The 25,116-nt window shown below is 40.5% G+C and overlaps 1 protein-coding gene across 1 annotated transcript in view; it reads right to left on the bottom strand.

Moving 5' to 3' along the window:
• Positions 1–629: 629 nt before the first annotated feature.
• Positions 630–25,116, bottom strand: part of ARHGAP15 (Rho GTPase activating protein 15) — a 618,627-nt gene continuing 594,140 nt past the window's right edge. Inside the window, exon 14 of the mRNA XM_084799881.1 lies at positions 630–992. Within this exon, the coding sequence (XP_084656007.1) occupies positions 809–992 (184 nt within the window). The 3' untranslated portion in view covers positions 630–808. The remainder of the gene's footprint in view (positions 993–25,116) is intronic.

The following is a 25,116-nucleotide window of genomic DNA, read 5'->3' as shown; positions in this document are numbered from 1 at the left end:
TTCTTTCTAGATAGAGTCAGTGTAAATTACATAAAAATTCTACATAAAATGACCTTTTGGGGAAAGGAAAGACACACGATTTGACTAAGAATCAATGTAATTCTTGTGTAACATAAAGACCAATCCATTTCATTCATAAAAATGGTATGTGGAACCAAAATAGTACCAAACTAAAAAAGAACAAGGTGACAACAAATGTCTTGAACTGTCCTTTTGTTCTTCAGAAAAGTTGCCAATGTGTATTTGCAAAACTCACCTGTCACTGAGGATCATTGGATTGTACTCTTGAACTATGAAAAGACATATTTTGATTCAGAACATAGATGGCTTCATACTGTTTGTCTCTCTTTGGATGCTTAGGCATGTGGGGGCATAGTTGGTGAGTTGATGCATGTGGATCTTGAGGAGGCATACATGTGTACATATACTCATACTTACCCACAATTTCTCTACATAGCCACATACCTGCACACACACCAGCACATACCTGTTGGAGGGAGCAGTAGTAGACCTATGCCTTGGTGCTATCTTGTCCACATTATTTAAGAGTGTGAGATATTCACGATGTATTTCTAGAGTGCTAAAAGGAACGACTCTCAAGGGGTTAACATAGAACACATATAGGAAAATATTGTCATTTATTTTATTCAAATGTTTGGAACTTAAATACAAAATCATCACTAAGTTTTCACAAAATGAAGCATCTGTCGCTTGGAAGGAAAAAATATTTCAGAAATATGTTTACAGAAATGTAAAAATATTAGGCATCAAGACAGATGTGAACATACTCAGTAGCTTGCCTTGTCTGTCAGTCTTCCTCTGAGCTGAAGATCTTATCGTATTCGCTCAGCAGGAACTCTGCGATCTGGTTTTGGTATACCATGTGTATCGCCATGTTCCCTGATTCATTCTCAGCTCGCAGAAGGGTGGGTCCAAACACAATCCCCAAGCTTTGTGTAGACATGAGATTCTGGGAGGCATTGGCCACTATCCTGGAGAGAAGGAAACAAAAATAAAGAAAAGATGCCATTGGACTTTTATGTGGAATTGTGGCCAGCTCTAGTTCCAGAGGAAAAAAAAAAAAAAGAAAAACAAAGAACTCCACCACAATACTTAATCATGAGGCCTACATGAAGTTCTGAATGAAATTACAAGGTGTAGTGAACACCACCTTGTCCAATTTTAAATCCTCATTATGAACGTCTACTGTGGATACTCGGTAAATATGAGTAAATATGTGAAGCAGCAAAAGTCTTGTGAAATTAAAATGATTCAGCTTCAGAAGTGTCTATAAGCAATTGGGAATATCGGGGATGCAGTCGCAGGTTATTTTAGAATCCAAAAGGATAATTAAAAAAAAATACATGCATTGTTGATAATGGGAGACAGACACGAGGCATGGGAACAAGTAAGACCCAGCGATTGGAGTGAGGGAAGTGTTCCTGGCAGAAGCTAACTGGTATATATTTTGTAGGGTAGGCTCTGAGACATTTAGGTATAGGTCAAAACTCTGTTTCTCCCTTCAGTTAGATGGGTGATTTTTCTCATGTCTTAATAGAATGCGGAATCTGGTAGCATGTCTACAGAGAAAGAATCCTTCTGAGATTAAAGAGGTACTTGCTGACCTGGGATACCGCTTAACACACAAAGATGTTGTATGAAAAGAATTCCTTATGTGGCACAAAAGAACTTTTCAAGGAACATCATGCCTTCTTGCCAGATTGACACTTAAACAAAGAGTGCATCATGGTTGATAACTTCCTAGTTTCCTATCAAGATTCTGGAGCACAAGGTTTCAGCGATGATGAGGAAATAAGGCAGCATGTGGAAGGTAGGTGCTAAGAAACGCTTCGTAGACTTCTAGACAACCCGACCCAACAGAAGTGTGAGTGACTTTGTAGTCCTCACTGCTCAGCGTGGGACTTTGTTGAGCTGCTTAGACCTTTGATGGCTGCCTTGTTTGGCCTGTGCTGGTCTACATAGCTCAGCGTCAGAGGAAGTGATAGGCTCTATTTACTTTTATTACTTTGCAAGTGGAACCTTTGAAGTCCTATGCTCTGGCTTGTATCTGAGCACAGCCCAGGTCAATGTCATGGAGGGTTGCCAGCAAACTGTACTTGACTTACATTGTCCCAAACAACAATAACCAACCACGATTTCAAATTATTTTAATGTGTCATTTAATCCTCATAATAACCCCATAAAGCAGATTCTGTTGTTGGCTCTGCTGAGCAGGTGAAATGGTTGAGGTCCTATGTGCATAGGGAGGGACTGAGGCCGTGAAGGATGGAGGCTGGCATGCAGCCTGTGTGGTCCCAGCTCTTCGGAACACGTCATCTCAGAGTGTCTGTTAACACCCTTATGCTTCATAATGAGGCCAACATTTCTCTCCTGTGCCCCGTATGCTATTATTGAGTCTGCTGCAGGAGGCTCTGAATTTTCGTCCTTCACTGTATAATGGTGACTGTCAGTTTGGCTATAGCGCATTTATTGTGGGCAAAGTGACTGCAATTTGGAGTGAGAAATCCAAGGCCTCCTGCCTCACATTTTTTCCTTTTTCCTCGTGCTTTAAGTGGAGAACATTTGCACCTGTGAGTATTGTTGGCATGGCTACATTTCGGGAAGGGAGTCTCATATTTTTAGAGTATCAGCAAGTTACCACAGATTTCAAATTTAACGTTTCCTTTGAAATAAAAAAAAAGGCGGGGGGCGGGGGCATGTCACTTTGATGCTTCACTTTTTAAAGGCCGCGAAGTGATATGAGCCTCCCTCCCCCACATCTGGTGAGTGAGACAGGCCTGCAGCTCCCTGTAGCATGGCAGTTTACCTCAGTTTAAGATTTTTCTGAACCCCCTTCTTGGCAAGTGTGCTAAAAGAGTCATTAGTAAGACTTATTTTAAGGTAAAACGGGTTTTATCTTTCGCTTTTAAATGAATGCCTTTATGATAGCAACTCTAGTGACTCCAACACAAGAGAAGTTGCCAAAGACAAAAATGGAAAAAAAAACCCCAACAAAACATAACAAGTAACTGAGTGCTCAGCAGGCAAATGTTGCTGTAACTTTACCCACTGACAGCAAATGTCTCAGTTGTTAAGATTTCCCCAGCAGAGACCAGTGCTCTATGGTCACAGGCACACTGTGAGATGTCAATAGCCTGGCACTAGCATCTGGGTATTGCATGATCATTAGGGATCAGAGTCTAGAGAGTCTGAAAAAGGAGTGGCATGATGCAAACATGGATTGAGGGGTGAAGATGTATTTCCTAACCCGCACTGTCCTAATTTCTGTGCACAAAAGAATGGGCAGGAGACTTGGGAGCAACACCCTTAGACATCAAGGCATATCCAGGATTTGGCAAGTGCAGGGGACAATGATGGAGTAACTCACCGGGTATCAGGCGGCTCAGCTCTCATCCCCAAAGCACAGCTAGTGGGATGTGGCCCAATGGAGAAAAGATTCTAGATTAAGGCTAGGCCCTTTCCTGTTCTCCAAGAGTTACAAGTTACTTTTTAGTTAATTAATTGTGCCGGCAAAATACCCCGTCTCAGATTCTAGAAGAAGGCCAAATGTAGAGGTGGGTACTGACTGAGTTTACACAGACTGGAGAGTAGAAGACAGTGATGCATGCCCAGGTCACTCTGAAGGTCTTTCCATCTCAGCTGCTGGGTCATCAGGGCTCCCCAATGGATTTTTTCTAGTGTGTGTGTGTGGGGTGGGGGTGGGGGCTTCCTACTACACAATCTTCTTCAAAACTTACCTTGGTGCCATTTTTGTGAAGCCTAGGAAAGAAATGGTATTTCACAGAGCTCACTGCAGTCAGAGCCGCCTGGAAGGTATTGCCATTATGGCCTGCCCTTGTGTTGTTAATGCTCAGGTTTTGCATTAATGTATGCATAAATAAAAAAATATTCATCTTAGCCCAAACCCATATTCTTCAGGTCCGTTCTCTAGATTTCCCATCTGATTCTGATATTGTCAAGTGATGAGTGCTTTAAAACGATCTTGTTCAATGTAAACACTTCAGAACAACAGAGCTTTATACTTTTTACCATATCTGGACTGGTGCAGATTACAATTTGATAGCTGCTCAAACTTGCTTCTTAAACTAAGAAAATCAAGTCACTTGCTATGCCTTCTAGATGAACAAGATGGATTTCAGAGGTATGACAATATGGGCTTGTATAATATGGAACATGTGCTAATTAGTTTATTTACCATTGTAAAATGCACTGTGTGTGTGTATCCAACAGTTGATTCCTGAATACTGATGAAGGTGTAGTTGATAAGTTGAAAAATCAGTCTTTAGGTTCGAAATGATCCTAGTGGTGAAGGCCAGTCTGAGGTAGAAATTGCTGACTGTTTAATTAAGTGTTTCATGCTGATGGACAAGTATAGTCTCTCACTAAATTAGAAATTAGATGACACTCCTATTTGTAGCCTTCCAGCAAAGAAGGTTTTGAAATTAGTGGTGCCTGGCAAATGTCTGCTGTCATAAACTTTGCTATTCACATATAAACCTACTCATTCCTACCTTGCTAAAGTGCTGTTGGAGGTTGGTCTGATATATTTTGATGCTAATTACTGCTTGTTGTCTCTGTCCCATATTGGGCACTAATTTGTTGCAGTTAATTTACCGGTATGGCCTAACAATGTTTATTATCCAGCCTAGAAATTTTCTAACCCACTAGCAATCAATCAAGACACAGACACCTGTTATATTTTAGTTAACCTGGGGTAGGGCAGACATTAATCCCCTAAACTACCCCCGTAGTGGGGCAGGGATGAGATACCTGTTCCAATCTCATGCCATCTGGCTTTAATACTTTCTATCAAGCTACCTCCCATCCATAATCCCAAATGCTTGCTAGTGTTCTTCATCTGGGCCAAATCCTCCACCCACACTGACGATGTGCTTCTCCTCCACCTAACCCACGATGGCGCTACCTTCTTCTCCTCTGGTCTCTCTTCTTCCCAAGATGTTCTCTGTCTCCCCCAGCCTGGGAACCTTAGCCACGCCTATCCCATTTGCCCTGCCCAGGTGTGATTGGTCAAACAGGTTAGGCAAGGTGGGTCACAGAGACAGCAAGCAGTAATTAGCATCCAAGTACATCAGAGCAACCACCAACAAGAGTCCTGAACAAATAAATGGCTTTTTGAGGAGCACATAGAGAATCAATCATAGTTTCCAAAGTAAAGGGGATTATGCAAATCATCTATATGACACATTATAATAGCACATCTTTTAGTTTCCTGAGTGACTCAACGGGAATTATAGCAGAAGGGCTTAACTAGTAAAGCATAAATAAGAACACAGTCTAACAAAAACTCTGCATGTAGTTTGTGTATCCTACTATGTATGGAGGAAAACAAACATGGTAAATGGTTCTTCTGGAAGTTGATGGAGGGCAGACCATGGTTGGCAATACCTTCCAGAAAGATCTCACTAAAGTGAGTTCTGTGAAACACTGCTTCTTTCCTAGGCATCACAAAAATGGCACCTGAGGTAAATTTTGAAGAAGATTGTGGTTTGTTTTACTTTTTGTCAATTTTGGTGCATAAAGCTGTTAGGCAGACTTGGAAAAGTCTACAGAGAAAATGGCCCTGCTCATGCTCAGCTTGTGTCCCCTCTAACTTAAAGGGCACCCTGTCATATAGTGCCTCAGTGGCATTGAGCTATACAGACAGGCATAGTCTGCCCTAATATGCTTTGCCAAGGGCCTGTCTGCAGTTTGGAAAATGTACTAGGTTTCACTTCCTTGTGTTTTTCTTTGCTGTCAGCCCAGAGTGAGAGAGGTGAGATGGGGCTGTTCCTGGCCAGTTTCCCTCTTTAGGTGGACATATTCATCATCCTTAAAGACCCCATTGTCAGTGTTGCAAATTCTGAGATGTAATTTAAACTGTTTCCACAAAAGGAAGAAAGAAAGAAAGAAAGAAAGAAAGAAAGAAAGAAGAAAGAAAGAAAGAAAAGACACCCACCCTTTATTACAAGACAAAACAAAATTGCAGAGAGTAAATATAAATGACAAATATAAGAATAGAGACATGGCTGAGAGATTAATGTACTATGAATTTGTGGGTGATTAGGAAGGCATGGAAAAATTCAGCTTTTTAGTCAGTATTTTAGAATTCCCTTGATAGGTGTCTATTTGCTATTAACAAAATCCTAATAGCACAGATACCTGATTTTAAGCAGCATGAAGGGTTCAAAATTAAGCTGTGAATGGCTGACTACCAGACTCCAGGCCTTCTTTGAGAAATAGTGAATAGACATCACTTTGTCCAATATAGCCTAATAGAGGTGTAATTATGATTTTATAACTGTGTTCTGAGATAGCAGTTGATACATATTAATGGTAGTAGCACTGCTTATACCACTGAGTTAAATAAAAGCTTACAAAATTGTGAAAAGAGTCAGAATTATTGTTTTAGAAGAACAGAGAAGTGATAACTTACAGCGTTATAGGAAGAGAATATGTGACTGCCACTCCTTGTCTGGTGCAAAAGGAAGGAGCAGTGACCCATTGATGTTGGATTATTCATGATGCAATCTGAACTACAATGCTACAGATGTTGGATCCCAGGCCAGAACAACAACAACAAAAAAAGCAAAAACAAAAAACAAAAACAAAACCAGAAAACTACCAACCATCCAACCAAACAAAACCCAGAAAATCTCACAAAAGCCTTCTGCTGGGTAGGTTTTTCAAAAATATGAACAGAATTTGAGCTAACTGCAAGAAATTTCTTGGTTGCATACAATCACAGCCAATTGATTCAAGCTCAAAGAGGGATTTGGTAGAAGGCTAAAAGTTAATATGAAACTAAGGAAAGCAACATGCTTAACAGTAGCACAGCTTTAAGCAGATAGTGGACAGGTGGGTGCAAACACTTAAAAATTACATTTTAATCTATTATCTACCTATCATCTATCTATCTATCTATCTATCTATCTATCTATCTATCTATCTATCTATCTATCTATCTTCTATCTTCTATCTATCTATCTATCTATCTATCTATCTATCTATCTATCTATCTATCTATCATCTAGTGTGTGTGTGTGTGTGTGTGTGTGTGTGTGTGTTTGAGTGACAAAGCAACCTGTAGAAGTTGGCTCTCTGTTTCAAACATATTGGTCTTGATCAAACTCAGACCATCAGGTTTGGCCTCAAGTACCAATCCCTCAAACTTCCTTTTAAGTTTGTGTTTTCCTGTTACTATGGTGATATGTGAAGGATCTAGAAAGCCATATAGCTTCCCATAGAACCAGGTTTTAGTTCTGGTGGGGCACTGCAATGCTCCTCTTCCTGTCTAAGGAGCTTCTGAAGGGTGTTACTGGATTTGGGGAGAGTGTGGTGAGGAATGTATTCTTCCATCAAATCACACACCTGGCTTGCAAAATACGTCTCAGCCACTGCGTGTGAAATGTTAGCGGTAATTTTGACCACTTCGCGAAGAGAGGCTGTTAGAAATAGAATCAATCTTCAATATGCTCAACTTATGTTTCTTATGTGTTGTGACTATTTTGAGGGGATGCATGCTAACCATATGCTTGCCTTCCCTTGGTTTGCACAAACTATTCTGCTGCCTTCTCTGGCCTTTTATAAGGCTGGGGAATTTGCAAAACTCCCACCTTCTCTCTTAAAGTCATAGAGTATGTCAGAAGAATGCTCAAATATAATAAAAGCCTGAGCACACTTATGGAGCATTTTGCCTTTAGCATCTGTGTGTTTCAAAGTGATCATTCACATTTGATTTAGCCATGGTCATATGTCAATCTGGAAATCAATTGGCTTAAACTAATTGTAGTCTTCAATTTTATATCTAGATACTATATCATTATTAGTTTCCAAAAATCAGCTCATGACTAGCATCCCAAGTGGGGATTATTGCTATATTCTGACATTTTTGCTTTTAAATAATCTTTAAAGCTATGCATACATAATTTTTTCAAAGCACATTATAGGAAAAAAACCAATATGGCAATTGCCTATTGATAGGTAACACAGCCTGCTTTTTTTTTCATTTATTGAGCTACTTTGCATTAATTTCAATACAGAAGATTGAAACACTTTCAATTATTCACTTGTCTCATATTTTTATTGATCAGACATTATAGAGATAGTCTAAAGCACCTTTAAAATAATATTCAAATTGTCTAATAGAATGTCAGGAAAGCAAATTTAAAAGTGAATAGCCATGGGCTTCAATTAACGACTTATTTCTAGTTATGTGTTTTGTAAGATATCAACAACAATAAATAAAGTGGGCTGTCAGAGTCATGGCCCTGCCATTCTAAATACCAGGAGGTAAAGCTAACAATACTGCTTGTTGGTCACTTTTACTGCTTCAAGTATGCTAGCAGCTTCAAAGCACATTTAAAAATAAGCTTCAACTTGTTCTTTAATTATAAAGGAATGCATTTGATTAGAGAAAACGTGAAAATTTTATGACTCATTTTTATGTATATGTGCATGGTTTGCATGCAAGGCTGTAAGTGCATGTAAATTACATGTGTGCTTTCACAGTATGCATGTGAAAGTTGGTCTTCATCTTTCACCTCATTTGGGAAAGGGGATCTGGCTGCTGGCCTTTTCAGAATTCAAAGCTGGCTGGCCAGTCTCTGCCTTCCATCTTGCCATGGGAGCATTTGTATTCTAGATGTACACAGTTATGCCTGGCTTTATGTGGGTACCAGGAATTTGAACTCAGATCCTTATATTTGTGTAGGTAATACTTTACCCCTTGAGCTATCTCACCAGTCTGTGACTTTAATTTTAAAAAGCGTATTCCTCAGTAACTTAGTACCAGGTGCTATGTTGAGAGAGTTGCAGTGAATAAAACAGACAGAATCCTTAGCCAGTAGAAGCTCACATAGCCTGTCCTCCCTACCCATAGATTTTGTATGTGGGGGAATCTAACCATTCTCAGATGGAAAACATTTGAGAGAAATTGCATTTGTGTTGAAATCATATAGAAATTTCCCTTTACATCTACCATAAACAATGTGGTGTACCAACTATTTCCATAGCATACAAATTATATTTGGTATTACAAATAATATTAAAATCATTTGAAGTATATGGGAGAATGTGTGTAGGTTTTGTGCAAATATTGAACTATTTTGTAAGACCTCAACCTCCTGGTATCTGCAGGGTGTGCCTAAACTAATCCTCTGAGGAAACTGATAGGTGACTGGAACCCTCATCAGGGGGAACAGACAGCCACACACACGGAACTCGGTAGATAATGTGAGTTCAATCATGATATGCCTTAGAAGAAAACCAAGAAAGGAATGAGTAGTTCTTGTACTGACACTGAGCACTCTAGAAATCCCAATGACCTCAGAATCTATGCTCAGAGATTTGAGATTATATGGTATAGGCAGGATCTGGTTGCTGCCATTTTCAAACAATACTCAGATAATTTCAAGCAGTAGAGAGTGGTGAAACACGCTATACATTAGCACACAGGGTGCTTGGAAAAAAAAAATCTTGTCCCCTTGGAAGGGAGGTGTAAGCCCTGTCATGCTTAAGTGCATAAATCAGGGAGAGAAAGAGTCCAGGAAAAGCGCAGCAGCAGTGTTGGCAGTTCTAGGATGGGAGAAAGGTACAGTGTGGCTATGGACTGGGGAGCGAGGGCGTGGAGGCAGGGGGTACTCCAGAGGGAGTTGTAGGTCCTCAGGAAAGGCTTAAGATTTAACTCTAAGGATGATGGGAAGTCTCTTCTTTGGTTTTGAAAAACAAATGGCATTGTTAGTACTTAGCGAATCGAATGAGTACATAACATAATTGCTGTATGTGTTTGAAAAAAATACTTTCTACAGTTCTGAATTCAGTATTTTCATGCCTAACATGAACAATTGCTATGCCTTCAGTGTGTACTGTATATTGTTTTGTCATTACCTTACGTGGGAAAATGGGTGTACACTAAGGATTTAGTACACATAAAATGAGTGAACAACAACAAAATCTTGCCATGTGTTCTTCCTTCAAATTTTGGAGTATTTCTTTAGGTGGTAGCTTTTATTCTGAGCAGGTAAATCTGCCCCTCCCCCACCAGTCTACCACTGGAAGCACTTGGCACTGTCTTCAGAAAGGGTCATGACTAGGTGAGGCAGGGGCCTGCCCTTTGCCTGCAGCCTTCAGTGGGCAGAGGCACGAGGTGCTGTTAACACCCTACAAACAATGAACAGCCTCTATCGCATCATCTGGCTTAGGGTCACAGCGCCTCCGCCGCTGCTGCTGGTGGGTATAAGGTGCCAGTGGAACTCACGTCAGTGGTCATGAGAGCAGCTTGGAAAGGAATATGCAACACGGAGCAGCGAGATCTGCTCACAGAAACCTGATCCAAGAGGTTTGGGGAGACACTTGACCAACAAAGGCAAGTTCTCAGGCAGTACAAGCCCATGCCACTGGAACAGAACTGACGCTCATGATAACATGGGGGAGGGGCTTGTATCGTCATTACTACCTGGTATATTATTTAAAGTGTAATCACTGTAGATAAAAAATGGCCTACTAGTTTCTATTCTTTAATCTTTAGATCCTTTAATAGTAAGCAATGGGTTAGACCTCAACCAATGCAAATAAATAACCTTGTGTAGTTTCTTTTGTGACTGTTTCTTGCCATCTTTTGTACTGAGGGAGCATAATTTTATGTTTGTTTGCTTAGTCCATTTCATTTCTTTGTATAAAAATTATTGTATAATTCTTACAAATGTGTTAATAAAAAGCACCTAGGGTAACAAGTAAATTCTTCCCCTGTTTTCTTTTTTTAAATATATAATAAATAAATAAATAAATAAATATATAATAAATATATATAATAAATAATATATATATAATAAATAATATATATATAATAAATAGAGAGAGAGAGAGAGAGAGAGAGTTTCTTAACTTTTGTTTTCTTTAAAAAAAACTGAATCAGCCTTTTAAGTTTAAGATAAAAAATCCAACACGGTATCATTGTCTCTTCGCCATCTCGTTTGCTTTGCTTTTTTTTTTTTTTTTTTTTTTGTGCTGTCTTTGGCATCCATTACTCCATGCAGCATGAGGATTAAGGCAATGAGGGTACTTTTCTTCTGTTCACCCCTCATTTAACTCAGTGATTGCGATCCCTTTAGGGACCAAATAGTGGTGCTGCATGCCAGTAGGATTGCTGAAGGAGGCAGAGGCAGGAAGATCACGAGTTCGAGGCCAGCCTGGGCTATACTTTTAAAGCCGGTTGTGGATTCTCCTGTTTCTTAATGAACCACCTTCATTGTAGCTATAATTAACTAATGGGTGTGGCTTTTAGACAGTTTTCTACTTACCTATTGATTTACCTACCATTATATATGATAATACTTATATAAATATGTGTTGGCATATAAGCACCGTGCCTCTAGGTTGCTTAGCAACCCTCTGACATCATCACCTGCCTCCAGGTGTATGCCAGACTATAAAAGGGCTGACCTGCCACCTTGTCTTTCTTTCAATTTGCCTCTTACTCTCTTACTCTTGAACTTCTCTCTTGCACTTTCTCTAAGGGTGCCCCCTTTCTCCTCTCTCTCTCTCTCTCTCTCTCTCTCTCTCTCTCTCTCTTTCTCTCTGCCTGTTTCTCTGTCTCTCTCATGGCTCACTTAGACTATATGTTCTTTCACTCTCTCTGTTGCCCTTCTTACAGTAATAAACTTCCTCGCATCACACCTGTTGTGTGATGTGTGCATAGGAGTGCTATTATTCTTTACCTGAGAGTCTTAGTTAAGGTTTCCATTGCTGTGAGGAAACACCATGACCAAAAAAGCAGGTCAGGAGAAAAAGGTGTATTCAGCTTACACATCCATATTCATCATCCACATACATCAGGACAGGAGCTCAAACAGGACAGGATCCTGGAGGCAGGAACTGATGAAGAGTGCATGGAGGGGTGGTGTCAACTAGCTTGCTTCTCCTGCCTTGCTCAGCCTGCTGTCTTATAGCACCTAGGACCACCCAGCGGAGGGATAACATCCCCCACCATGGACTGGGCCCTCCCCCCCACCTATCACTAATTGAGAAAATGCCTTACAGCTGGATCTCATGGAGGTATTTCCTCAAGTGAGGCTCTCCTTCTTCTCTGATGACTCTAGCTTGTGTCAAGTTGGCACAGAAAACTAGCGTGTGCAGAGTTTCCCAAATGAACCTGTTGAAATGTCAGTAGGTGCTGGTCACACTTTATATGGACTATCAAGTGTTGTACATGGATCAGCATTAATTAAGCCACAGAATAATGCACCTAATTAAAAGACATTAGTGGGAAACATGGGTCTTAAATATTTACCTTGTGATGTTTAAAAAGCCTAGGAAGAACGCTAGCAGTACGTAGGAAGAATCCATTAATCTCTTGTTATTCCCTTATTATATAAATGAAGGGAGCTACTTCATTTCCTACTAAGGGCACCTACACAAGTCTTGGCAGTCTGTGTTTGGCAGAGATGCCTCCTTGTTTCAAACGTCCTTGGAGCAGCTGAGAATCAGTTGTACATTGAATATTATTATTATTATGTCCATATTTTACTTTATTTTCTAAGTGAAAATAATTTTTTTAATCCTTTTTATGGTGACTGGATGTTAACAGGAGCCTGTAAGCTACTGGGTATCAGAATGTCATTAAAATAACATACTCCCAAAAATAAGGAATGAGAACTAAAACTGAAGGTATTTGGCTTGAAACACAGAACACATAGGGAAGCCATGATGGTGTGAAAACAAACAGCCATGATATAGAAGGAAGAAGGAATGAATTTTCCTTTGCCTAATTTATTAGGGCTGTGAAAATAGAAATGACTGTTTCAAAACAGTCATAGGTTCTTATCAACATGAAAAATGCAGACAAGTCAAGATAAGAAAATAGAAATCATTCAAAATTCTAAGCACTTAGAAATTAACCTGTATTAATATCTAATATAGACTTCCCTTATGAATGCCAGAGAGGTACTGGCAGTATTCACAAAGATTATTACCTATTTCATGCATTAAAAGGCCCACATTCCCCATTAAAAGAAACATTTAGCAGGACTTTTGAGATTCCTGTACTGCGTGGCCGACTTAGTGACCATTGAAGAATGGTTTGTGCTCCTGGGTTGACGCCCAAAGAATAGAGCTTCTAGGGCAGTTACAGTGTCATTTGAGATAAGGAGGTGTAACATGCACTAAGTAAGATTTCTCCCCAGCTTCTTGCCACTCTGTAGGATTTAGCACAGTTCGGGGCCTCTGTGAAGGGTGATAGACTGGGAAAGCAGAAAAAAAAAATACTTTTGATTTCTACAAACCATGATACTTGAATAGCGATGGAGAGTGCCCATGAGTAGTATACTTGTGGGTAGAGAGATGAGCCAGGCTACTCTACTCTTAGGGTACAGATAGATTTTTTTTTCTAGGCCAGAAAGGGAAAATGAGACATGACATCAATGAGGTGTCAGGACAGTAACTGACCTTTTTCACAACCTTCTTTTCTGAGTATAAAGATTGCTAGAAGGTTCAAAGAATCTGAGGTAAGACACAATCACATTCTTTTCCTTCAGAAATACTCAGTGGATTAGCACGAATCTAGAGTTCCCTGGTATATAAAGCATAGCTAAGTTGAAATGACTAATGTGTAGTGTATCTAGGTAAATGTGGCTCACGACAGTTTCACACGCTGTGACTCAAGAAAGAACGCAGTTCATACTAGTTTTGTTTTTGTTTTTTGTTTTTCTATCTTCTTGCCCTTCTCCTTTGGGTAGTTATATACCCTTGTATGTAAATTAGGAGATTCTGGAAAATTAAGATATGTCACCCAGACATCTTGCTGGCTGCAACTCATTTCAACTGACTGCAACTCTTCCTCAATTCATCCAGTCACTGGAGTTTAGCTACATCTTGGTTGGCCTTCTTTGGTTCGGGGACCAGAAGCCAAGGCTAAGCGTTGTCATCTGGGCAGGCACAATTGACTCAGATCAAGTAAAGAGGTGCCCCTCATCCTTCTAATGTGTTCGTTTCAAAGGTTTCCTTAATAGGAGAGCCCTCTCCACCCTATGCCCCCCATCCTCCTGGGGGAGATGCTTACCAAATACACACAAAGAATGAATTGGCATAGAACAAAAGGTGACCGGTGGACAGGCTACTATGTGCTGCCTCCCCTGTTAAAACCTATTGTCTTTAAGCAACGGTTCTCAACCTTTCCGCTGCTGAGACTCTTTAACACAGTTCCTCATGTTGTGGTGACCACCCCCACCATAAAATTATCCCATTGCTGGTCCATAACTGTAATTTTGCTACTGTTATGAGTTGTAATGTACATATCTGATATGCAAGATATCTGATAGGTGACCCCTGTACAAAGGTCACTTGACACCCAAAGGGGTCACAAGCCACAGGGTTAGAACCACTGGTCTTCAAGGAAAGCCTGGCTGTCCACACTTAGTCAGCAGACCGATTCAGCTATCTGCTCTTCAGGGCTTCCCCCCAGCTGAGGAGAGGGGATTCTTAGAAGTAGCCTTTGACCAGTGAATGACTGCAAGGGGCATGGAAAGGCCCACGCTGTTTTGGTTATGGCAAGGACAGTGGTAGCCTAGGGGTTCCAGAGTTTCTTCAGGTTGACTGGGCTTTGTGGAGCCCATGTCTCAGTTTGGGATTCCTCTCTTTCCCACTCTGTTCTGTCCTCTTTCCACTGGCAGGAATAGACAGCTGTTGCCATGTGAAGTGCCCCTTGTGATGGTTGCCACGAGCTCTAGGGGATCAGAGATATTCCGGTGGAAAGGAAACTTGTGAAAGAAAAGATATGACCTTTCATGAACCATCCCCTTCCATACTGAATTCATGTTTTATGATGAGCAAATATGGCAGGAATATATGTATTTTCCAAACTTGTTCAGGTCACTATAGAGAACGTATTCTCTATCCATCCAGCTTGTCTGTTAGCATCATTTATGGACCATTCAGAAGCATGTCAGTGTCTTCCATAGCAATTCTGTTGCAATGGTCTGTAGTGAGCCTGATGTGTTTTAAAGCTCTTGGTATGACTGCCTTGTGCCTGGGGCCTGGAGGGTGGGGATGGGGAGAGTCACTGCAGTGGGAAAAGTGATCATATAACCGGGATGCGGAATCCACACCGCTCGTTCTCCAAGTGTTAAGCATGTGAGAGAAATGTTTTAGCAGGTCGCTGAGCCTCAGACTCCATGTAAAAAGTGAAGGTCATGGAAAACATGACACCAGGACACCTTTGCAGGTTAAACTTTGAACCTCTGTGAAAACCCTTTGAAGTGGATAGAAATGTTCCTGTCATCGTATGGGCTTCTATGTCCTTCTGTGGACTGTTTTATAACAAGGAGATGGAAACCGGGTCTCACTAGGAGAGATTTGACACAGGAAAACGATTTAGATGCAGGCCTCTGAATGTGTAAAAATTTTCCCAGAAAAGTTCATGTGTACACCCTGGTTCTTGGGCTTTTCTGTTAAAGGACATGCCCAAGTTACACAGCTAATAAAGGGAAGCTTGGACGTTAACTGTCAGCATCCTTTGGCTTTAAGTACTATTATTCATGTTGTTTTCATTTGTGCTGGTAGTTCTTATCTCAGTGTTGTCCATTAGTTATAAAATGTAACAATAGGGCTAAAACGGGTTTTGAATTTTAAAACATATTGCAATTATAATGTCGCTCTGATTATTAAATGTTAAAAATAACGGCTTCCATCCCACTAGAGCTAAATCATTTGAGTCGTGCTCTTTTAGTAAGGGCGAAACGCTGTAGGTAACCTAAGCTACGTCTAAGATCACAGGAAGCAAGCATAAATTAAACAATGTGGCACGAAGGCTGAAATTAACGTAAGCAAGCTCCATGGTGAAACGTGTGAGTGAATTCAGAACGGCTGAATGCACTGTTGCCTACTGTTGCTCTGTTGTAGGCATGGCGACTTAATGTGGTATCATGATGGAGGAGGGGAGAGAAGCGAGACAGAAGGACAAATGAAGCTACGGAGATCATCTTCATGGGATCGCAGCCGGGCCATTCGTATTTTCCTTATGGCCTGGAAACAATTTTGTACTTATTGAAAGAAATGACCTTTGAGTGTTCCTTGCTTGCCAAAAGACAAATGTTCTTGAAGCCGAGTTTTCACGGGAGGAGTCATCTGTCCTGCTTGCTCTTTGATTGGAGGCTACTGCAGGGAGAGTGTGTATGTTGCACTTGAGCAAATGTGCTGCTGACTTCCTATTTTCAGACTTCAGAGTAAGCTCTCTTGACAGGTCCCTGATTTCTTTAACACAGCAAACCTTTAATCAGCCTAGATATGTTAAAATGTGATTTTTTTTTTACAGTGAATTGACCTGAGTGGAGTACTTGAGTTGAAATGTGTATTTTTTTTTCCCCTCAAAAGCTGACTTGTAGGGAAGAAAAAAAAAATCAGATATTCTATGATATACTTTGCCTTAGTGACAAGATGTTTTGGAGGAAATCATCCAAGCTTGAAATAAAATCTTTATTGAAAGTAATTCTACATTCATGCCAGTCAGATACATTGTCGGATTAGAGCAGATATCCCAGGGGAAAACTACAGTATATGCACCAGGCAGAGTTGATTATTTGGACCTCCTGTCATTTTTGAACTTTCTGACAATGGCTGAAGCATTCACTGCTGCTACAACTCTGTTTTCATCTTTATTTTGAGAGAAAGTTAATACACTTTACCTTAACTATGTCAAATGTACTGGAAAATAACCTGGTAATAAGATATAACCCACCTACCGAATAGTGTCTGTGTGGGGGGAGCATTTAGCTGTGCATTTTAAGGAAACAAACACAAGCAGCCAATGACTGAAAGATGTTGTGATTGTTTTTCTGCTTGAACTTTAAGATTTCCTTGGCAAAGCTTATTGAGTATGGCTCTTACAGTCACCATGTGCACAGAACTAAGGCCACAGACGGCTCTCACTGGAAGTTGCTTCCATGTGGCAGGACAGCCTTTATTTTTCCTATTAGAATAAGTCAGATATAAATATTATTTGGTGTCCAAAAAAATGGCACAGGTGTGCTGGGTAACATTTATTTCTTAGAAACTTACAACTGCTTATACGCCTCTTTTGAAAAGGTTACAGAGTTGTATACTTTTGTCGGATATAATTGACACCAAAAGACAGAAAATACACATAATTTAAAGATTATGATTATATTCGGATTCATTTTGAAGCTAACACATTGTTGTGTTTGTAGAAGAACAAGAAAAGACACACCTCTAATGGCTGATTGAAAGTAATCATATCCATTTGAAAATCTCCAACTTAATGGCTCTCTTCACTTTGTATGTGCATATTATAGATCAGGATTCTGCCACATCACCAGTGAACAGAAAACAGGAAGTGAATTGGGCTTCAAATCAACTTAAGTTTAAGGATACAAAAAATAAGTTTACACTGCACGATGGAAAGTCACAGCATAGCCCACAGGGCAAACTCTTGCCACAGAACAAACACATGTTCTGAGAACATAGTTCCCACCTGAGAAATGCACTGATTACATAGTTTACTTTATGCTTGAAAACGTTGGGTTTAAGCTAATAAAGGTCATAAATATCTTACAGTAGATGAGCAGTTGGAAAATATAGCTTATTTGTGCAATAGAATATGATTCAGTGGCGAAAAGACGTGAGTTCTGAAAGCACGTAAACCCATGGGGAGTTTGCAATGCATGTTGCCAAGTGAAAGAGACAATGATTTCAGCACCAGACTGTATGAGTTTGTTTTCTATTGCTAAGATAAACACCAGGACTACAAAGCAGCTTGAGGAGGAAAGGGTTTATTTGGTTTACATAACCCAGGTCACATTCCATCACTAAGGGAAGGTGGGATTAAGAACTCAAGGCAGGAAGTGTGGCAAAGAACATGGAGGCATGGTTGTTCACTATGGCTTGCTTAGCCTACTTTCTTACACACCCCAGGAATACCTGCCAGAGGTGGCACCAGGCCCAGTGACCTGGACCCTCTCACATCAACTATTAATCAAGAAAATGCTCAACCATCTTGTCCACAGGCCAATCTGATGAAGGTATTTTCTCAAGTGAGGTTCCCTCTTCTCACATGACTCTAGTTGGGTCAGTCAGACAGAAAGCCAACCGTAACACTGACATTCAGAGTTATATTGCAAAGGAGGAAACAGACTGAGGAGGCTTAAATGAATGTCCACATTCATTTAAGTGATAAAACAGGGAGACAGGAGAGAAACCCCAAGCTTTCTGGGAAGCAGATCTTGGGAACCAGATCTCCCACTTCATCAGGCCTCAGTGCATCCCTGGGTCTCTCCACGTTCTAGGTTAGCCACTCTCAGGAGTCACTACCCAATTCCTTGGTCTGAAATGGATCGTTTCATATACTTCAATGCATTCTGATTGCATTGGTTTATAACCACTCACCTTTTCTAACCCAAGATGACTCTCTTTTATATTATTTGGACACTTTTGATAAGGAACCAAGACTTTTGGAAACAAACCTACATTCTATTCTTGAGACTTTAACCTAAAGTAATTTCACACCAACTCATAAAAATTTTAAGAGTGGAAGCATCCAAGGATGATATTTTCCATTTACCAAGTTCCCCTTTTCCCTCAAAAAGTTTTTTTAAAAAATGTTACATTATATTGTTGCATATCCAAAATATATTCCCCAGTTAGCCACTGTAATTTGTTTTCAGAAAGAATGAAAATTAGAAGACAAAGAAAGAGGTAGACAAAAGTGAGTGAGATGACAAGAACCCAACAGCTCACCTAACTGAACTTGCCCTTCTCATCTACACTTACGAGAAAACATTAGGCAAATCTGTAGCTGCCTTTTTTCTTCTACATATTGAAAATAAAGCAAATGCAGCTCAGAGCTGAAGAAAAACCTTAACCACCAGACATAAAGCAAACGCTGTAACAACAATAAGGTATGGAATGCCCCAACTTTTTACTGCACCCAAATCTAGGAGTGAGGCGGAAGGTAAAACACCACATAAACAAGCTCATTGAGAAAGATAAAACATATGTGCATGAAATAGAGATAAAAATAAAACATGTCAACAATAACGTAAGACAGTCTGAATGTTTAAATGGCAAGAAAGCAAATAACAAAATGTTCAGAATACGATTTCTAAAGACTTCCTAGTAGCAGCATGCTTAAATATGGTTTGGGACAAGAAGCAGAGTACAGATGCGGCCATCGACGCAGCAGTGAGGTAGAGTAAAATGGCTCAAGTGTATGTGACATAAGTTGCAAGAGCAGGCAAGCAACCTCTGACCCCAAATGGATGCAATCTTATTTCAAGACCACCTTTGTTTTTCTTTTCTTTCTTTTTTTTAAGTAACGCATTTTATTTTTCCGAATAACTGTAGTTTTGCAAAGAAATTGAACATTTGGCACAGAGTGTCCCCATGAACTCCCGTTTGTTTTGGGCCCCACACTGGCATAGTTTCTCCTGTCATGGGCACCTCATTGTAACTGATGAGCCCATATCAAAACATTGTTAACTAACATCCATGTTCCCCTTAGAACTCACTCCCTGTTTTATTCTGCCTGTGGATGTTAGCAGATAGATAATGGCATTTAAGCACCACTAGAGTATCAAACAGAATCCTTTCTCTTCCCTAAAAATAATCCAATTTCCTACCTGTTCTTCTCCCCATTAACTGAAATTCTAGTTAGTTACTGATCTTTTCTTCCTGAGTTATATTGCAATTGGGTAGAATTTAAATGTTTGTTCATGTATAACTCAATGTATAGAATAAAATTGTGTACCTATTTTTTAAAAATAAAACCTCAGGAACAGTCATAGGGGAGGGGAATAAGGGGAAAATGGGAGGGAGGGAAGAATGGGAGGATACGAGGGATGGGATAACCATTGAGATGTGACAAGAATAAATTAATAAAAAAAGGAAAAAAAATAAAATAGAAAGGCAGACATTAGGGATTAAAAGAGAATAACAGACAGAAACCTCCTGTTGCCTTGGAAACAGTTTGGTTTTAGAGTGCCTAGGACTAAATGAATGGTGGCTTTCTTGCTCAAGCAGGGGCTGATCCACAGATGTGTGTCATCTACCTCAGGGTGACTGCCTGTTCCTGGGACAAGGACTCTGGAGTTGAAACCCCTGAGTGCAAGGGGAATATGGTCGACCAATAATGTCTACACGGGCTTAAAAATGGAAAATGGCAGCTGATGTGCTAGGGCCATGCCATTCATCGCAAAAGCAATTTTAAGAGGAAACACAGTACATTCATAGAAGCAATGAATGGTATTATACCTCCCAGATGGTCAGGAATCTTGGAGCTTGAGAGGCAAGACACTGGGGCTGGAGGGGTGGGTGTGGTTGGGTGTTGAATCATGGTAATGTAAAATTACCGTTAACCTTCTAAGAAGAAGAAAAAAATATTGATGGATAGAGGCTTCAAAGTAGGCAAATATTTAGGCATTCCTAAAACATATTTAAAAATATTAGAAGCAGTTTATGTACATAAATATTTGAAGTAGAACTTTAGAATATTTACATAAATGGTATATCTCATGGGTCCTTTCAGATAACACCTGCTTCCTTTTTATAAAACAACTTTGTAATCTTTGAAATGTGTATTTTTAAAACTCAGCTCCCAGTAGATGGACATTCTCTCTTAATATTTTGTTCACTTTTTATTATCTAAGCTTTTCTCTGGCATGCATAAGGAAGAGTGCAGTATTGAAAGGACAAATGGCCTCTCAGTGGATAAAGTGATGTACTAGCTGGGAAGATGGTTGAGTGGATAGGGTTCTTGCCAGGCAAGCCGGAGAGTCCGGGCTCTCCTCTGCAGAACCTCATAAAGCTGCTATGCTCTTGTGTAACTGTAAACCTAGTGAGCCTAGGCGAGATAGGAGGTGGAGACAGGAGATCATTGGACAGTCTCTGGCCAGCTAGTCTGGAAGATGCAGGGGGTAAATAATAGATTCTGTCTCAAAACAAGACAGAAAGCAAGCACTGACACCCAAGGTTCGCCTTTAACTTCTACATGTGTGCTACGGCACACACACACCAACATACATACACGTTGTAGCACCTCACACATATAAGAACATACATACACACACCTGCACATACACACAACCATACATACACACTGCAGTACATCACATATATAGGAACATATAGCCAGACACCTGTTCACACACACACATACACACACCTGCACATACATATACATACACACAAGAATATATATACACACTGCAGCACATCTCACACTGGAACATACATACACACATATACACAGCAGCACATCACATACACACAGGAACATATATACACATGTACACACACACAAGAACATACATACACACTATAGCATGCCACACACAAAAGAACAGACACACACCTGAATACACACATACACACACACAAGAATATACATACACACTGCAGCTCATCACACACAGGAACATACACACATACGGGCATACATACACACACATATGATTCTCTCATATCAGCCTCTGTGATGATTTTGCTACAATATGATTACAGATAGAGGAGAGGCCTGTAAAGCTGGTGAGTAGAAGAGAGCCAGTCTATTTTGTGCTTACGCTTTTGTATCTTGTGTGGCGGCTCACTGCAGTGCCTGATGTGGGAGGATTACTAATATCACAACATGGCTGATTTATAGCAGCTCAATTAGGTTAAACAGCTTGATTCACTTCAGTTGGATAAGAAAAATCCTTGTTGAATCTGAATCCTGGCTATGCAGGGAACACACACGCATGCTCATTATTGCTTATGGAACTTTTCTTTATGGATGAAGTGTTTCTCAGCCAAGTAGCGGTAGTCACCCAGCTGATGACCATAAGGCAAGGCAAACACTGTCAGGAGAATAACATCCTCAGCCAAGTGTTTATGTTGGATACATACACAATACAGAACGGTTCCTAACTGATGAGGCAGAGTGGCCTCCCTGAGTCTCTCTCCCTTTGTATTATTTCTTGCCACCCATGTGTTGAGCAAAATTTTCTCAGGATCCTAGCCCCATCCTACTGGCAAGTTCTGCTCCATTGCAAGCTGGATTTATTCTTTCTGTGTCCAAGTGAACATCATATATCAACCATTTGTGAGTTAGCTCTGAGTACAACTGTGACACAACTGTTAATGCATCACTTCCAGGCCTGATTAATTCAGGTAGAGACTATTTTAAACAATGAAATATCAGGATAAGCCAATATTTTAAAACATTGTTCATCTTTTTTTTTTTTTTGGCTTATATTCCTCCCCCCTAAATCTATGGGTTCACAGTATTCTCAAAACCACTTTTTCTCTCTTAAATCATCTCTCATTACAGGCAAGGAGACACCTAACCTTTTCTGTTCAGAACTTCACTTTCTTTATTCTCTGCACTCCAGCTGGGGTTGTTTTTAGCTTTTCTTTAACCTGAAATCTAGAATTTTCTTCTCTGCTGGCTGAACGCACACCTATGAACATTTTAAATATGCTCTTGATGGGGTCAATTCCAAGCTAAACTATCTGCCCAGACACTGGGATAGGGGAAAGCTCACCTGGGTTCAGAACCTGAATTCTTCTCCTGTTCCTGTGCTCCAAGCCTACTTACAGTCCTTGCTATTCCTTTCCTCTTTGTCTCTCAGTTTTCAACCAGATAGCCCGTGTCTCTAAACCCTGAGCTCTGAGGCAGCCCATCCCTCTCCTTTTCCCAGTCTCAGCTCACTTAACCTCTGCCTGGGTCAGAGCCCCAGGCCCCTTGCTTTCCTGGCAGGAGAATAAAGACAGCTGGCAGTGAGAAAAGTCTGTGGAAGAGAACATGAGGACAGCCGTGGTTATGGCTCTGCTGCCTGAGAACCGCCTCTGTCAGGGACCGCTTGGGCTTCCCACACTTGCTACGTGGACAGATGTTTTCAATTATTATCACTGACAAGCCTCCAGGCCAAGGTCCCTTCTGATTGGCTGACTCTGGACTCAGAGGGGGAATAAAGGAAACTGAGGCTAGGACACCAAACACCTCAGTCATCACTTTAATCATGTTTCTCAACAGCAACTGGTTGGGTTGGACAGTCCTCCCAGAACTGGAACCTTTTTGTAAACACAGACTCAATTTCCTTTGAAACCTTTCTTTCATTCTGGTTTTAAGTTTTCTGCCAATAGTTCTGTCATTAGAAGAGAGCGAGACATTTGTCATCTCTTAACCAATTCATCCCTTTTGTTGTTCTTCCAGAATTTTGAGTACATACCAGAATACAGTGGGAGTTATAACTTAGAGAAATTGAACTTGAAATTATTGGCCTTCTAGACTTGTCTGTACATAATCATCGGCAAAAACAACCTACGTGTCATCAGGAAGAAGTATATTGGCCAATGTTTCCGCTCAATGTAACAGAACAAGATTCCCTCTGAAATCAGCAGCCAAGTTTGGTATCAGATGTGCACGAATAGTTTTGTCCAGGGCCACATGAGATACCGTTTCTACACTGCCAGCTCCGTTTGCTATATATTTTCACAGCAGACATACACAAATACAGTAATGATGGCATTTGCCCTAATCCCCCTGGGTTTCACTGACTTTGATGTGTCTGTGACCAAAGTACATAACAGAACAGCTTAATGAAAGAGAAGTTCATTTTGATTCCTGACCTCAGAGGGCTCAGCCCATGGTCATTTGGCTCCATGACCTCTGGGAAAGCATCACCGTGGTGGGATTCTTTGGGTGAAGAGGTGAACAGGAGGTGGGGGGGGGCAGGGACACACCAGGGAAGTTTAGTGACACCTCTCCCCCAATGAAGTTGGGCCCCAGCTTCCAAAGTTGCCCCCATTACTTCTTGAGATTGTGATGGAAACCAAACATTCAACGGACAGGGGGCATTGCATAGTCTACCCATCATGTCCCGATCGCCTTCTAGTGACCAACTGAACCTCCTCATAGTCTGACAATGCAGTGACAACATTAGCAATAGGGAGCAACTTAGATCTGACTGTCAGGGACCTCCCAGATAGGTTTGGTTTTTCCTCTGCACTTTCTTATTCAGTGGACTTGGCTATATTTGGTGCCTTTCAGCCTCACGATTCTTCCTTCCCTGCCTCTAAGAAGCAGTCTAAGTTCATTTTTACTTCCCATTTTCAAATGTCATATATCTGGTTAGAGAGAAATGTTTTCAAGATGCTTCAGTGTTTCTACACATTATTCTACGTTCTTTGATGTCTTGAAATTTGTTTTGTGTGTGGTCCTTCCTCATGTATCCAAACTGCCTTGTTTCAGTTGCCATTTTAAAAACAATAGCAGCACACGTTCAAGGCTCTGTGTGTAGTGAGACAGATAAAAAAATCTATAGCATTGGTCACCAGTGGTCTGCATCTCCATTTCATTTCTAAAAAAAAAAATGTGTCCTCGACTTTCAATCTAAATTCTTTATTTGAAGCCTACTGATAAAATATTATAGGATGTCAATGCATCCCTTTCCAAAAAAGGCACATGAGGGTTAAAACATATGCTTCCTTCTTCACTCTGAAAAAAAAAATCATTCCAATCTTTTTGGGGGATCACATATAGCTCTTAAGCAGCTGAAGCTAAAAACATCAAAGTTGGCATAACTTCAGTTATCACCGAGTCGGGAAGATCAAGCCAACTTTTTTGAAGTAAATGGTTGAACATTTTTAAAAATAAAAGAAGTTAAAATGCTCTTTCGGGGCATGCTCAGTCTGAGACTTTACAGTATTTTCGTTTGGTCAGTTTTATTTTACTTGCGTCTTGGTAAATTTTTCAACCAAAGCTATCTACAAGTCCTTACTGATGATGCTTACTGATGCCCCAGGCAGGGCCCAGGTGTTCATTATCAGCCCAAGGAGGCCTTCTCCATGTCTGTCCAGGGCCCATCCCAGGGCAAGTGAGTTGCTTCAGTCTTTCTATAATTTCATGACTGTTGAGTTTAGTTGAGTTAGGGAGGAGCAAATATGGAGGAGGGGACAAGATGCTAAAACGGTATCAGTGATGTGGTGGGGTGAGTGTAGTTGTTAAATCCTTGCCTGCTGTTCTTTTCTTTTATGAAATTATCTGTAATTTTGATGTTTTGAAAAAAAATGAGGATTATTTCAGTACTGGGGAAGCAACAGGCAGTAAAAGTCAGT

The sequence above is a fragment of the Acomys minous genome (genome assembly GCF_964271855.1).
Source record: "Acomys minous genome assembly, chromosome: 10".
Taxonomy (NCBI): Eukaryota; Metazoa; Chordata; class Mammalia; order Rodentia; family Muridae; genus Acomys; species Acomys minous.
Note: the sequence above shows the minus strand (reverse complement) of the source record. Positions and strands in the feature narration are given on the sequence as shown.